We start from the raw sequence: 16,271 nt of genomic DNA, 5'->3' as shown, positions 1-16,271 counted from the left end.
TTAAGTCTCTTTATATAGGTCAGCTCTTTCATTGCATGTATTTATAATTATCCTCACTATATTATGCAGATTGAAGATCGTCGAATTGAAGAAAAGACAAATCGGTGATATTGGGTTCATTAACACAAATCTCATAGATGAATATACAGTTGAAAAACATCCCAAAGAAGCCGAGGCCAACTTGCTACGATCGTTGGTATTAAATCAAAACAAAGATATAATACTCTTTCCTTACAACTTCAAGTGAGCGTTGTGCATATTCGGTTTCCCTTATTAGTCCAGGTTATGGTAATGTAATTGATGACTTATGCATGCATGCGCAGCTTCCACTATATTCTCCTAGAGATTAAGCTTGAGCAGGGAGTAGTAACCGTCTTAGACTCGAGACGAAAAGATCCCCAGGACTATGCGGACATGACTCAAATGCTCGAGAAGTAAGTTAAATCGATCATTATCCACCATATCAGCAACTTTGTTCATTTCCTGATATCAAGTAATTGTTTTCTTTGTCTGGCAGGGTTTGGAGAAAATTCACCACAAAAGCTCCGGGACTGCCGAAGAAGCTGCAATTTAGACACCCGAAAGTAAGTACTATAGTAGCATGTTCCGCACATCTCCTAGTGATTCAAGCGCTAGTTTCATCAATACCATTTAGCATGCTTGCTTATCAGTTAGATTGACCTCTATTTCTTGTAAAGTGGTTGTGGCAGGAACAAGGGAATGATATCTGTGGATACTACGTTTGCGAGTCTATCCGCCACACGACCTGTGAGCGGGACTACTCTGATGAACAATATGAAGTGCGTAAGCAATAATATTCACAATTTTATTTTATTACCATCATTTGTGTCGAGTTTCATTTATTCATATATATATATATATATGTATTGACCCCCTTCTTCAAATTAGATGTTTTGGATGCGGGATGAACTCCTAGCAGAAGATCGTATGCGAGCAATTCAAGAGGAATTGGCAGCATTCTTCCTTGACCACGTGATCGCTGAAAACGGAGAATACAATGTGGACCCTGTGTTCTTACAATTTAATTAGGAGATTATATTGTGAGAGATAATTATTGTATATATGTAGCCGGTAGTGTCAGATAGATATACGAGAACTTGTTGTTCGACCAATCTCTCGGAGAAGGAGAGGTGGTCGATATCACTTCTCTCTGCATGCATATGTTCATGACGATCTTCTGTTTCCTTCATTTGCTTACTAGCTAGCGTGTCTAGTCCTCTCCATACGTATATAGTACGTAGTGTCGACCAAGCACGGAAATAAGAGAGGACACTTCTCTCTATTAATTAGCTAGCTAACACAATATATGAAACACCTAAATTAACCCCCCAACCCCCCCCCCTTTCAAAAAAAACAAAAACCCCAGCCCCTGAAATGCTGACGCGTGGATGCCTATTGGTCCCGGTTGGTGACACCAACCGGGACAAAAGGCCCCCCTGCCTGGGCTGGCAGCAGCGGCCACGTGGAGGACCTTCTGTCCCGGTTCGTGTAAGAACCGAGACTAAAGGGTTAGGGCTTTAATAACGACCCTTTAGTCCCAGTTCGAAAACCGGGACAAAAGGCCCTTACAAACCGGGGTAAAAGCCCCTTTTCCTACTAGTGAACCAGTGTGGTTACAATCGTTTGAATACAGCAAATCAATCTCAGAGGGAACCGATCTAAGCCACACCGCAATGCGCTTGTTGTGATAGTAGTAGTGTCTGCTTGTAGATGATAATTTATGTTATTATATTGCATATAGTTTATGTTATTATATTGTGTACAGATATTTCTCAGTTGTTGTTGAGTTCTTTTAATGTTTTTTTCATATTCTTGTTTGTACATTGAAGTGTCTCAGGTAATTGTGCTTTTTTTATTTAAAATAGTGGTTGCAAGCATGTAAGTGTAACAGAAGAACAATTAATTTAATATGTGCAAGACATTCGGAGCCAATCCACTGAATCACAAAGTAGTAGTGTCTGCTTGTAGATGATAGTTTATGTTATTATATTGCATACTCCCTCCGTCTGCGAATAAGTGTACATTTAGCTTTTGTCTTCGTCAAAGTTTTAAAAGTTTGATCAAATTTACAGAAAAAATAGTAGCAGACATCAAGTTGGTATATTATGAAAGTACATTTCAAAATGAATCTAACAATGCTAATTTGGTGCCATAAATGATGCTACTTTTTCTAGAAAGTTGGTCAAAATTTTAAAACTTTGACTTAGGACAAAAGTTATATGTACATTTATTCGCGGACGGAGGGAGTATAATTTATGTTATTATATTGTGTATAGATATTTCTCATTTGTTGTTCAGTTTTTTTAATTTTTTTCATATTCTTGTTTGTATGTTGGACTGTCTCGGGTAATTGTGCTTATTTTGTTTAAAATAATGGGTGGAAGCATGTAAGTGTAACAGAAGAACAGTTAATTTAATATGTGCAAGACGTTCGGAGCCAATCCACTGAATCTATTTGACGTTGGAAAGTTTCAGATTTTTTCTAATTTACTGTTCATAGCCTCATATGGGGTGTAGGGCTGAAAAACCACTCCCATCGACAAATCCTCCAAGAATCTGGCGGGATGCCAATTTTCCTTGTATAGGAAGGAAATAACAGGTCTTTAAATCCCATGAGGGAGTTCCAAAATTGTGAGTGCCCCTTCTTTGGCTTGACAAAGTCTGACTACTGAGAAACTTTTTCTGCAGTACGTGAGTTGCATCTTCAGATCCAAATTTCTACAGGCACTTCCCAAGAAGACAAACATTCATATATTCTAAATTCAGAATACACATGCAAGTCGAAACCGGCTGCACCGTATATAGAAAAGCCAAAAGTGCTAAGCACCGAGCTACAGACACACCTGAACAAAGGCTTGCATGCGATCTCTTTCTTGGTTCTGCCTTTTTCCTTGCTAGCTAGCTAGTTGAACTAACGGATGTATACACCCGGTCATGCATGGTCTATTCATATATCGAGATGCGAGGTGTCGCAACTGCCGCACGCGTAGAGTGCAATGAACCTGCATGAAAATACAGGATCACCGCATCCTCCGTGTAGTGGCATCTAGCCAAGAACCACATGCACATGCCATTCTTCATCTGTTTACTATAAAAACTACTCCTATTACATACTCCCTCCGTGGAGTAATACATGCATGGTGCCAGGGGTTGCCGCCGACATGGTGCCCACAACGGAGTGCTAATGCTCCGTCGCGCTGGCCGTGGTATACTTCCGGGCGGAAACAGTGGGGCTCTGCTTGCCGTGCGACCGCCATATCCACAACGGCAACACGGTCTCCTTCCGCTGGCGGCACCCCCCCTGCTCTGCGCCGCATGCCGCGTCGTCGACGTCTCCCCCCGCTGTGGCGCCCCTCTGAGAAACTGGAACTGCGACTTAGAGGAGCAGCAGTATTCTGGGCTGCTCTGGTGCAGACGCCGTCGCTCCACGACCGTGGAACGGTGTAGGGCTGCACTGGGTGCCCTCCGTGGGCGAGCTCGCCGCAATCATCGACGTCGTTGGCGATAAGTCGGTTACCAGGGCGACCTCGAGCGTGATCGGCGCGCCGCTCGCTGTGGAAGGCCGCAGGCTATGCGATCACGGCGCTGCCATCGTCGTCGGGTGAAGAAGGAACGGGCGCTGGCGTGGAGAGCCACCGCCAAGCAGACGTGGTTATCTCCGTGTAGAGCTGAGCACGTCGCCGGCGAGTCAGAACGCTGGCAGCCTACAAAATCAAGTAACCAAATAAGCTGACCGCACAGCAAGCAAACAAGTAGAAGAACAATCCAAACAGAACCGCAAGTACAAAAGAGTAGATAAACTCACCAGCCCGGCGAGAACTAAGCGGCCGTCGAGCCGCCGCGGAGCGGGAACGCCGTCCTGAACCGACCCCAGCCAACCGACCACGCAGAGCAGCGCCTGCCGTCACCGACGAGGAATCCGCAGAAGAAATAGGCATGCCGGCACGGCGTACACGGGCAATAACGGCTGCCCGAATCCCAGGAGGACGACCCCGACGGCGCCGTCCAGAACGAACAGGATCAGGAGCAACCATCGCCGGCCGAACAATGGCACCAGTAGTTAGAAAGAAGAGAGAGAGCAGACGGGAGCAGTTGGAATGAAGAACGGACACACGGAGCAGGCAGTATTTATAGGAGACAGCAGAGAGGGAGAGCAAAAAATCGAAACAGCTACCGCGCGCACATGCTGTAGAAGGGCCCAGAAAACTGATCGGAAGCGGCAACCGACAACATGGCAAACCCAGAAGGTGCGGACGGCGACCGACTCGATTGGAAAGATAAAACAAACAGCCATGCAGAATCTCGATCCCTCCACGCGCAGGGCATGCAACCAATCCCAAACTGAGAAGGAACCAGCACATGCAGCCAATGGAGAGTTCAGGCCTCAATTTTTTATGTTTTCCGGCAGAAATCAGTACGTGCACTAAACCGTGTACCCGGCTGTATCCCCCACTAAAGCACGTGTCGCCCACCCATTGGGCCGATTTTGACTGATAAGAAAAAGTAAAAAAATCGTGGTAAACTAAACCTGGCCAGGTTTAGTATATTTAGAATCCCATTGTCAATATTTGTTAATTTCATTTTTGAAACAAATTCCATACACTTGCCATATAATAGATTACAATTTTACGCTAAAAAATAATATATTAGAATTTTACAAATATAAATTGCTGGCAAAAACAAAGGAATGTCCATATCGTAATGTTTTGAAAATAAAATTATAAAAGAAAGTAAAGTATATTTTCTTATAACACATATTAGACCGTTTACTTTACTTGCCGTTATCTAATTTGGTAAATTGTGCATTTGTCCTTACCGTCGCTGCATTGGTGCATCCATTCTCTCTCTCATCTTTACTCATATCCGTTTCTATTCTTTTCTCTACTGCTAAAGTAGCTGTCTTACGGTAGGGCTGTAGCCTGTAGGGCTCTCTAGGCTATAGTAAATGGCACGTGCTTTGCGCGTTGATGGCATGCATGTCAACGATTCATGTTGGTATCTTCTATTCCCAAATAGCTAAGACTTACTATTTATTTTTCTAGCCATGCTACATCTTCTGTTCCTAAATAGCTATAACTCACTACCTTTTTTTTCTAGCCATGCAACTATGCTACATCTTCTATTTCTAAATAGCTACTACTCTCAATTTTGTTTTTTTTTTCAGCCATGCAACCATGCCACATAGGAGAGTCATACATGCAAGTCATAAATTATATTTTCTTTTTTGCATTACTTTATACATGCAATGGTGCACATCATCAATTCATGCATCTTAGTCATAAAGACATTTTTGTATTAGAATTCCTCCTTCACATTTTGTTAGAAATGATATTATTTTAACTGCACTTCATTTTTTCTCTTTTTATATGCTTTTTATGTTTTATTTTTGAGCTTGCATTTTCTTTCCATTAGTTTTAGATGTTTTTGTAGCAACTATTTATGCATTTTTAGTAAGGCTTTTGCATCAACGTGCGGGGCATTACCTAGTTTCGCAATATATATCATTTCTGCTTATATACACTTTCTTATGTCGCATTTTCCTTTTTTAGTGTATATTTGTGAGAACTATTATGTCGGTGCGGATCTTTGGAACATGGTTGCCAATGCATCCGAATTGGAGAAACATTTTTAAAAAGTCAAAAAGAGTCAAAACTTTCTCAAACTTTTTTGTAACAAGCATGGCCTAGTGGGAAAATACTCATGTAAAGAGTTTCATGGTATCCTCCGCAAAAAAAATCGCAAATCCAAAAAATTATGAACAGTAACTTTTATATAGTATTGATCTTTTTCCCGTCCAGAATATCACGGTAGTCATTCCTCCGCGAAAATTTTCATGCGATTATTACACTAAGTCATATTTGTGACACAAATGTTTCAGAATTTTGACTATTTTTTATATTAAAAAAAGATGAAATTCAGGTGCAATGGGACCCGAGACCCACGGGCTATTTCCACAATTATCTCACGTTTTGTATTGGAGCTAACCTTGTCACGTTCTTTTTTCTTTTGAAATGAATCATGTCACCTTATGTTTTTTCTAGGGGTTCATGTCACATTTATCTTAGACTGTATGTTAGCCTACGGTGAGATTTCCTTTTAGGTGTCCGTGAGCATTCATTTAGGCCATTCATTCAGGGCTATTGTACCACGTCATCATCATTGGGAAGAAGAAATTCCAATATGGCCCACTTGCCCACCCGAGCAGGCCCGTGAATGCCCAGCTACGCTTCTCTCGAACTGTCCCGTCTCTTCTGTCGTCGCTTCTTCTCGTCTCGAGTTGACCAGTTCTGTGTCTTACATCCGTCGCACATAGTTCTTGACATCTTCTCTACCCCATCGCCGTTGTTCCTCGCCTCGTCGATGTCACCGGCCGCCACTCAAAGGACTATAGCTTCGCGGGCCTCCGAGGAAGCCGTCTCCGGCCTCCTCCCGGCCACCATGGCTCTGGCTGATCCAGCGGTCTCCGGCCTCCTCCCGACCACCAAGGCTTTGGCTGATCCCGTGGTCTCCGGCCTCCTCCCAGCCACCAAGGCTTTGGCTGATCCCGTGGTCTCCGGCCTCCTCCCGGGCGGCCACCATAGCTTTGTCGCTCCCGCGGTTTCACGCGCTTTCTTCCCGAACGACTTGGCGACATGCGCGGGTGGGGAAGCGGACGGCTGTGGCGGCGTGAAATTTTTGGAGCAACAAAACAAGGTAATGCCGAATAGGTGGATCATGAGAGAGCGAATCATATGTGCCATGATGGTTCATTTAATCGAACGAACGTGGGATAGAGCCGGGGCGGGTGGGAGAGACGACGATGCGATGGAGGTAGAAAGGCGGTGGCCAGGGGCCGGGGAAGCGAGGCAGCAGAGCAGGGGAAAGGCGAGCATGCTGTCAAAGCTAGACAGGGGCTGTGATTTTCAGCCGTTGGATGCCGAAATCAACGGCTCACGCTGTAGGGATTTGCCACATCCTAGCCATCGGATGTGTAGATCGAATGGCTCACATTCATTGTTATTCCCACACTATATAGTGGTATAGACTTGCTGTAGGGCTGTAGGGCTCTCTAAACAACTCTAGGCTGCATGTACTACAGTACTCATGTGACATGAGCATGCTAGAATTTTCTAGTAAGAATAGAATCACCGCGTGTGGTCGGCGGGCTGGCACGGTAGTAAGAGCAACTCTATCCAAACGGACAGCGATTTCCTTCGCTTTTTGTCCGTTTGGGTCGGTCGCCCGCCCTGCGTCCGTCCTTTTTTAGATTTGGGTCGGCAGCACGCCCAACGCGCCGACCCATATGTGCCGGCGTGGCCGGCTGGCCGCACTATATTTACATTGATTTGCATTCAAACATATTGTCAAATAACATAGTTTTACCGAATAAAAATATTATAGTTTTACAAGCCGGATACAAATAAAAATGTTTCACATAGTTTTGCAAACGAATAAAAAAAGATACATCTATTGGTTGCCAACATGAGCCCACATATGCTTAACCAAATAATTTTGCAGCTGCACGTGAGTTTCCCAATCACGCATGTCTTCATGAAATTGGATGAACTGTTCAAATGTTGCCGCTACTCCATGGTCAGGCACAACATTCTCACCCTGAAACTGAAACCCTTGATCGTACAGACGTTCCGGGCGCTCGTCTTCTACGATCATATTGTGCATAATCACACAAGCAGTCATCACCTCCCACAGTTTCTGCATGCTCCAGGTATTAGCAGGATACCGGACGATGCCCCACTCGTCGGAGCCCCAAAGGAAATTGTGGAAAAGAACTCGTCGGCGGAGTCCATTTTCGTACCTTGGCAAACTGTCGAACAGCTGGCGAGGGGAGCCGCGGCGTGCACGGACGAGCTAGCTGCCCTGCCGACGTCCGACGAGTGGGCCGGCGTCCGACGAGCGTGACGGTGAGGATCTGGCCGGGGCGGCGAGGCGGCCTCTTGGTCGCGGGCGGCTGTGCGGTTGGGGAGCAGCGGTGGGAAACAGTTTGCTCCTCGGCGGCAAGACGGCGGTGGCGGGGTGACGGGGGGAGTGAGCGGCGTTGCTGGGCGGATGTGGAGGCGGCGGCAGCTGGCAGAGTCGCCGGCAAAAAAGGGCGGCGGCAGCGGCGACGACGAAGGAGGCGGGCGAGGGTTGTTGTTGGCTAGGGGGTGGGGGGAGGCCAATGAGCCACCGACCAGCGGGCCCGGGGAGAGGAGAAGGCGAGCGTGTGCGCGTCCGCCGCGTGTCCGCGCCGACGCAAATCCGGCCCAAAAATGGGCCGGGAATGGGTCGCCCGCAGATGAAAAGCGGACGCGCGTCCGTTTGGGTCGGCGCGTTGGGCTGACTTTTCTGTCCGCGCCGACCCAAACGAACAGCGGCGGACGAAATGGGTCGCACCATTGGAGTTGCTCTAATGCCCCCCAGCGCGAATCCTAGCTCTGTGGTCCGTCAGATTGTCCTATCCAATGGTGCATATTTGGCCACATGGTCCTCTAGTTATAGCTATTGAATGTGAGCCGTCTGATTACACAGATCCAATGGTCCGTATGACTCAATATTGGTATAGTATATAGGACTAGTAAGGTACACATGCATTGCAGGTATGAGATTTGGTAACCAAATTATGAATAAATATCACACTATAGCATATAAGCTTTGAGTCATATATGCATGATGTAGATGTTCGTTTAATTCTTATAGTTCATCTCATCCAAAATCAATTAGTTTTATTAAAAAATCTATTTTAAGATTCATGAAATTGTGCATTGTAAAGCATAAAGTAAAAATAAAAGGTGACAATTCATTTAGAAAAAAAAGTTTGGGCAACTAAGATATGGAAGATTTTAGAGAACAAAGGAGAAGTGATTTTGTGTTTTGAGGTTTGTGCATTATGCTTAAGTTCAACCATGGAGTCTTCTAGATTGTACATGTGGCAAGATCTGGTGGAATGTAGATGATATCCAACGGCCAGCAGTGCTCGGATTTGCCATCTCTGTACCGTTGGATTGGCTTCATCCAACGACCAACTTTCAAAGTTATTCGCGCACTATATAGGGGTATAGGAAAAGTAAGTATAGACATGCAACGCGAAACCTAATCTATGTGGAGCACGTCCGGTTCCGCTCCGCGCTCGCCTGGTTCCCCCCTGGCCATGCCCGGTGGCCGGCTGCGCTCCTCATAGTGTTGGTCCGGTCGCCGGCAAGGTAGGGTAGGGCATGCGACACGAGTTGGCTCACGGGACTCAAGGCACCGCCGTCTCCCATGCCCTACTCCTTCTCGTCGGAGACCGGAATCCGAACGGTGCCGGTGGACGTCAGATCAATGATCGATCCGTCCGGGGATGAGCCGCTAACGTCCACCACGATGCGGTTGCGGCGCCCGGACTGATGCGCCATACGCGGCGCCGGAGAATGCGACTCCGCCTCGCCGACGTCCGCCGCCTCGTGCGCCCCTTTTCCTTTGAACCAAAATAGCCCTGATGGATTGACATGAATGTAGAGTAATAAGTGATGCGACAAGTGTATAACCTCTTTGGCGTAGCCGTGCCGACCTCAGCATCATTGGGTTGGTCGCTGAAGAAGTTGCAACAGAGGTGGCTGTCGGAGGTGTGGAGGAAGATTTGAGGTGTCTATAGACGGCTTCCAGGGTACTGCTCTATTGTGATGGATGGTTCCGTCGTTGGAGCAACTCTGGCGAGATTCTAATAAAACGTCGATGCTGAAGCAATACAAAACAGATATCGTTAACTTCAAGTGAGATTCTAATAACATCTCCAATAAATGATATAAAATACATTACTAAATAGGGAAGGGCCTCAAAAGAATTTAATGGCGTCCTTGCTGTAAATTTGTCGATTAGGATGTTGACACTTTCAAGGGTTGATTGTGAACCAACAATTTCATATACAAATTGGAGATTACAAACAAGAACCAAGAAAAAGAGCATACAAGGAAGCAACCACACCATACCTCTCTAGTTGAATTTTGTTTTTGCACAAATTGTGCAACTTTTACCCTTTTGGGGAGATATAAAATTACCAGGTGAAGTCCCACATTGCATCCTCCGGCTTAGGCCGCATACAAAACTATAGAATTATGCATTTTAGGCAAAAAGGAATTAAAACAAATAATGTAGTCGCTCATGAAAAAGGCGACTAAAAGATTTCACGTCCACTAAGAAAAGATAACTGAATTAAAACAATTTTCTTAAGGTATATCTTGCTATTAATAAGACCACTCTTTGTTTCCAAATTGAGAGGACCACTCTTGTTTTTATTAGTAGAGAAAATAAAGGTGACATAGTTTGAGCCTAAGCGCTAATTACAAAAGCCTTTGCCTTTTGTGGGGAGAGTTGAAAAAAACCCACCAGTCAACATCATCATGGACTCCCTAGTAAAAGCTAGCTCTCGAAATAAATAACTGAAAAAAAGAGCTGGGTTTCATATCTTTTGACCCGGAAGAGAGGTGTTCCAAGATAAGATCTTTCAGTCGATCAGACGGCCGAGGCCTTTAATAAGGTCCGGTTGACACTTGTCTCGCATTGCATTACTGACTGCTTCTTCTTCTTCTGATTTCTTTGCTTTGATTCCCTAATATGAAAATAGTGTTTTCAATCCGAAGAAATACCTGTTGGCTCTCAAGTGTAGGTGCAACCTATATGGAAAAAAATAGTAATTCAAAAAAGACAGAACTTTTTTGGAAACAAACTTGACCTTCAATTGTACTCCTATAAAAAGTTTCGTTAAGAAAAACTCCCATAGACTTTAGTGCAAAAAATTAATTTCAAGGACAAAAGGCATGAATATTAACTTGTGTATAGTACTAATTTTTCCCCACCTAAAATAGCATGAAAGTCATTCATTGGCAAAAAAAGCCCATAATTTTATGACTTTTTCAAAATAATCTTCCCATATAGGTTGCACCTAGACTAAAGAGCCAAAGGTGCTTGTCGGGCTCTATGTGCAAGTGCACCTGATATGATTTTCTTAGTAATTCCAAAAACAGTCAAAAAGGCATGAAACATTTTGGTAAACAAAGTTGACCTTCTGTTGTATGAAAATGCCCAATGAAGGCCGAGCTTCATGGAGGGCTTAATTTTAGAACTTTGAAATTCAAACTTTCCAGTTTTAAAAACTTCTAAAATAATACACATATATCTAGAGACATAATGTATATATGTAAATTTTCAAGTCAAAATATGTTAAACCAAGGGCTACACAAAAAAGACAAATTTGTGCCTTTTTAGTATATGTGTTCTTCATACTCAAAGTCCATAATTATTTTTTGTGCAGATCAAATTTTAAGGCATTTCATCCTATATTTTTACACACATACACATTACATCCTTGTATACATGTATATATTTTTTAGATTTTTTGAAATTAAAAAGTTTAAATTTTGAATTGTTTAAAATTAAGGCCTCTATGGAGCTTGGTTTTCGAAATGTCCTACTCTTTTTTGTATTGTATAGATTGGCCAAGAAGTGACTTTCATGGTATTTTTGGTTGAAAAAATGGACACTATATACAAGTTATATTCATGCTTTTTCTCGTCGGATTTTTATTTTCTGAAGTCGACTGGACTTCTTTTCTTGCATAACTTTTATATGAGCACAACAGAAGATCAAATTTGTTTTTGAAAATTTTTAAGTTTTTTTGGAATTACTTCGCATATATGTACATACACCCGAGAGTACCATGGCATTTCCCAAGTTCTGTCGAGATAAAAGAGGTTTGTGCATAAAACACATCACTCTTTTAGCCCCCACACAATCATGGCTGTTTTATTTTTCGTTGTATCAAAATATATGTATTTGAAAATCGGTTCATAATACACTGAATCTATTATCTCATATATCCTCTTTTTTTTTTGCGAATAATCTCATATATCCTCATACCTCGATCAGTCGAATTTGGAGATTCTCACATGTTTCATTCAGGCAAAGCAGAATAACATTTCTGGATTCTCAATTCTTACTGGAATTTGCCTTTTCTATCTCCCCAAAAGGCAGACAATTGTTAAGATGAAAATGCCAAGACATCCAGGATTTTTCTCCCTGGTGAGAGAAGCACTTCAGAACTAGTTCGTTTTCCACCTAATTTTGCTATTCCACATGTTCTGCTCTTATCCAGTTTTCCGTTAAGCTACAAACACAGCTTTCTGAATTTTCAGAACACTGAGTAGAAACGAACATCTTGGATTTTTCAATAGAAAATGTGGCCAAGAGAATCGCATGTTTTATTCAGGCGAAGCCAGAGATCATCCCCATTTCCATTAACGAAACATCGAACCATCACCAGTGCGCAGGAATCGATACGACACACACACTCTCTAGCAGATGAGATCAAAACACACACACACACTCCATTACTCATCACAGGAAACTCGCTCCCACTCACGCTCTGCTTCGATTCGACGCGCACGCAGACGCATCTCAGGCGACCTGGACCTGGATGGTCTTGGGCTTCTTGGGCTCGGGCGGCGGCAGCTTCTCGACGGTGACGGTGAGCACGCCGTCGCGGCACGCGGCGGAGATCTTCTCCATGTCGGCGTTCTCTGGCAGCACGAACTTGCGCATCAGCTTGCCCATGCGGCGCTCCATCCGCAGGTACTTGGCGTCCTCCTTCTCCTCCCTGCTCCGCTCGCCGCTGATGACCAGCACCCGCTCGTCCTCCACCTGCACCTTGATGTCGCCGGACCCCAGCCCCGGCATGTCCACCACGAACGCGTACGCGCCCGGCAGCTCCTTCACGTCGGCCGGGGTGGCCGCCATGGCGCGCGCGTCGCGGACGTAGGCGCGCGTCGGGCCCTGCTTCTCTCCACCGGCTGCACCGGCCTCGCCGTCTGGGATGTCCAGCAGGTGTTGCAGCGCCGTCATCATTGGGTTCTCCAAGCCGAACACCATGCCCGCCATTCTCGCTCGCTGATCTCGAGCTCGGTCGATCTCCTCGGGTTGGACTGCGTTGGATTGCTTGTTGAATTTTGTGGAATGCTTTGGTGGGGATGCGATGGCGAGGAGGAGGGAGTTTATGTAGGTCGCCGGAGGCAAGGCGGGGAGTCTGGAAGGTGATGGAAACCTCTGAAAGGTGGTGGAACGAGCGCGGAGCAGTGGGGGACCGATGGAGAAAGTTCTAGAGCTTCGAACTTCGTTGTGCGGTAGCTTTGGGCCCCACATGTCATTTGGGGCAGCAGAGAGATATTTTTTTCTAGGATAGCCATTGAGAGATTTTCCTTTTGAAAAAAAAAATCATACAGAGATTTTTTTTAGGGGCAAAGGACTTCTATTCAGAACTACTGAACCAGTAAATGTATTTTTTGCGAGATTACTAAACTAATAAATGTTGCTTTGAGACCAATAATCATAAGGATGTGACTAGATGTGAGGCGACTGAGATTTAACATGAATCTCCACGCAGGATCCTACGAATATAGCATCGATTGAGACTTAGTTAAGTCTCAATTGTCTAAGTCTCAGTTGACTGAGACTTAGCAACAATGTAATGACTCGGGCAGTGTAGTGATACACAAATAATTAAACCACCTATTACTACCTCCATTTCAAAATCTAAGACATTTTGGTGGTTAAACAAGTCTACCAAAATGTCTTATATTTCTTATATTCTGGAATGGCGGTAGTAGCTATTTAGAGTATCTCTAACTGACCCCTTACAGCCCCGTCGATGAGGGAGGCCAAACTGGGCGACCGCACAGGGCCCCCAATATTATGGGGCCCCAAATTGGGTGGTAATTAGGTATAATTAATCTGAAAAAAATTAGCCCAGCAGAACTAGCCCGGTATGCAGCCAGCGGCCTGATGCTCAGGTCTTGTACAATGGGAGATGCTTAGAGGGGTGCTTAGAAAAATAAACCGAGATTTTCTGAAGCACCGGTGCCTATTTCTACAGGAGAGATGCTTAGTTAAGCGTCTACCCTGTATAAATAAGCACCGGTGCTTAAAGAAAGTCTGGTTTATTTCTTTAAGCACCTCCCATTGTACAAGGCCTCATGCGCGATTGCTTCCTCGTGCCTGCGTGTTGGGCCCGTTCGCTACGCGAGATCGCCAGACAGGTACGCTCGTCCGCCCGCTGCCCTAGTTTCCCCTGTACTGTACGAGGGTTACCGGTACGAAGATCCAGGGTGAGAATCAATTCCATAAAAGAAAAAAGAGGTGAGAATCAATCGGCGATTGATGATCACCGGTCATGGAAATTCGTCTGCCGGCTGCTGTTCGCCAGTTCCTGTCCATCCACCGGACTGCCACCTGACTGTTCCCCCATCAGAAATTGTTCAAGTCAGATTTCTTTTATCTCCCATTTCCTTATTTCTGTATTAAATTCATGCACGCATGATCTATCATGTGATGAGATTTTTTCATCAGTGCGCTATGAGACTTGTTCTGCAGATTTTATTCTCCATGTGACCGTGTGATATGCTGTCAATTGTTAGGCTTGTAGGTTACAGTGACGGTTCCTATATTTCTTTGTAGCCTACTTAGCCATCGTCCTAATTGTACAATATATCAGTAGTATCACTGTTAATTGATCTACAGTCAAAGGTTCAGGCTTCATATTGATCCAAAGAGCTATTTTCAGAGATAGTTGCTGACACGTCAAATATTTTCAAGATAGTTGCTCAGTCAAGTTTAAAGGTTCGGGTAATCTTTAGTAATATGATTTTTTGAGTTTTTCCTTATCTCAATATAAACTTACAACATGTCTAATCTTTAGTAATGAATTATTTTCAAAAAATACGTCCCATTATGCATTTCGTCCCGGGCCCCCTAATTGCTGGAGACGGCCCTGACCCCTTATTGCGTGGACTCTTGAAGTCGTCGTAAGGGCCGAGAAAAATATGTTTTACGGCTGATTTTAGTTGCGGCCGAACAGATTCCGTATATTCAACCCGTAAAAAAAAATTCTCTAAATATACCTCCATCCTCTTCCTCAGGCCCTTCCCATCTTCACCTCCATCCCAAATAAACCCAAGCTGCACTGCACGCTCCAGCAATCCGAACCCACCCAACCGCCGCACGCTTCGCGGATCCTCCTCGTGCTCCGCTCGCGATCTACCTCCGCGAGCGCAACCACCCCTCGCGCGGAGATGCTCGCCTAGTGATCCGGATGGAGGACCGATGAGGTGCAAGCTCCACCCGTACGCGAACGCGCTCGGCGTGTGCGCCCCTGCCTCCGCGACCGCCTCCTCGTGCTGCCCTTCATCGCCGCTTCGACGCGTGCACGTACACGTCGTCCTGCCACAGCCACAGCTACCGGCCCGAACTACTCTTCTTCAGCACGTTGCAAGTCGGCCCCGCCACCTGCACGGCGGACGACGAGCCCTGGGAGAGCGAAAGGAAGAAGTCCTTCCAGCGGAGGCAGTCCTTCCTGGCGGCCGAGGATGGACGGGTGGCGGCCCGAACTGGTGGGGCAGCGGCCCGGATGAGCAGGGCGCGGCCGAGGGCGAGCCATGAACGTTCTGATGGCAGTTGAACTCCCGCCAACGTTCTTTCGCATATACAGGGCACCCTCAGGTTGGCTCCGAAATCCTTATTTTCACAGGTTCCATGGGATGTTTTCCGCACCCCTTAAAAAATTACAGGTTTGAGTCGTTTACGAGTTCTATTCAGTCGCTTTTTACACCTAAAACTGTAAACCAACAACAGTTATTTTATAGTTTTGTATGTTTTAAGGGGTCTGCTAGAGATGCTCTTACAGATAGAAGAGAAGGAGTGGTGGGGAGAGGCGTTTTGGCTACCGGGAGCACATGCTCCCGGATGAACAGTAACACAAAAAAAAATATTTAAAAAATCTGAATTTTTTTATGGATGTCCGTGCTAGTGTTGCAAGTATGCTTGAAAATATTCATGTGAAACGGGGCATCAGTATTTCGTCAGTGGAAAAACAAATTTGAGGAGACATTTAGGGGTAACATTTTTTGTTAAAAAAAAATCACACGCCAAAATGCTTAAACTTTTTGCCTCAAAATTTATAAGTAGCGTTTGAATGTGACTTATTTGACAGTTCAAAAAAAAAAAGGACCCGGGAGCCGTATTGAATTTCCCGGGTGTGATATTGTAAGCTTGGACTAGATCATTGATAACACGCGTTGCCGCGTCCGTCTATTAGTACAGTTAAATAATATAATTTTAATAAATATAGTCATAAAACATGCTGTCAAAAAATTTAGTGACAGAACAACATGGAAATTACATTTGTATAAACTGCCAATATATTGGACAGCAATAGAAAAGACCCAAGTAGTGGTGGTAGGAGAGTACTC

The 16,271-nt window shown here is 44.9% G+C and overlaps 1 protein-coding gene and 1 long non-coding RNA gene across 2 annotated transcripts; both read right to left on the bottom strand.

Annotated features, from left to right (window-relative positions):
- Nucleotides 1–2,801: 2,801 nt before the first annotated feature.
- On the bottom strand, nt 2,802–4,118 carry LOC109774769 (uncharacterized). Its single transcript, XR_005772018.2, has 2 exons — nt 3,827–4,118; nt 2,802–3,725 (listed from the first exon to the last, which is right to left on the bottom strand). It is a non-coding gene; the product is annotated as an uncharacterized lncRNA (long non-coding RNA).
- Nucleotides 4,119–12,212: 8,094 nt separating this feature from the next.
- On the bottom strand, nt 12,213–13,032 carry LOC109774760 (17.5 kDa class II heat shock protein-like). Its single transcript, XM_020333525.4, has one exon. The coding sequence runs from the start codon at nt 12,907–12,909 to the stop codon at nt 12,430–12,432; it is 480 nt and encodes a 159-aa protein (XP_020189114.1). The 5' UTR covers nt 12,910–13,032; the 3' UTR covers nt 12,213–12,429.
- Nucleotides 13,033–16,271: the final 3,239 nt, after the last annotated feature.

Source organism: Aegilops tauschii, chromosome 3, assembly GCF_002575655.3.
Source record: "Aegilops tauschii subsp. strangulata cultivar AL8/78 chromosome 3, Aet v6.0, whole genome shotgun sequence".
NCBI classification, from domain to species: domain Eukaryota; kingdom Viridiplantae; phylum Streptophyta; class Magnoliopsida; order Poales; family Poaceae; genus Aegilops; species Aegilops tauschii.
Note: the sequence above shows the minus strand (reverse complement) of the source record. Positions and strands in the feature narration are given on the sequence as shown.

Coding starts and splice junctions, on each gene's coding strand:
- LOC109774760 (XM_020333525.4), bottom strand. CDS start 12,909: ATGGCGGGCATGGTGTTCGGCTTGGAGAACCCAATGATGACGGCGCTG.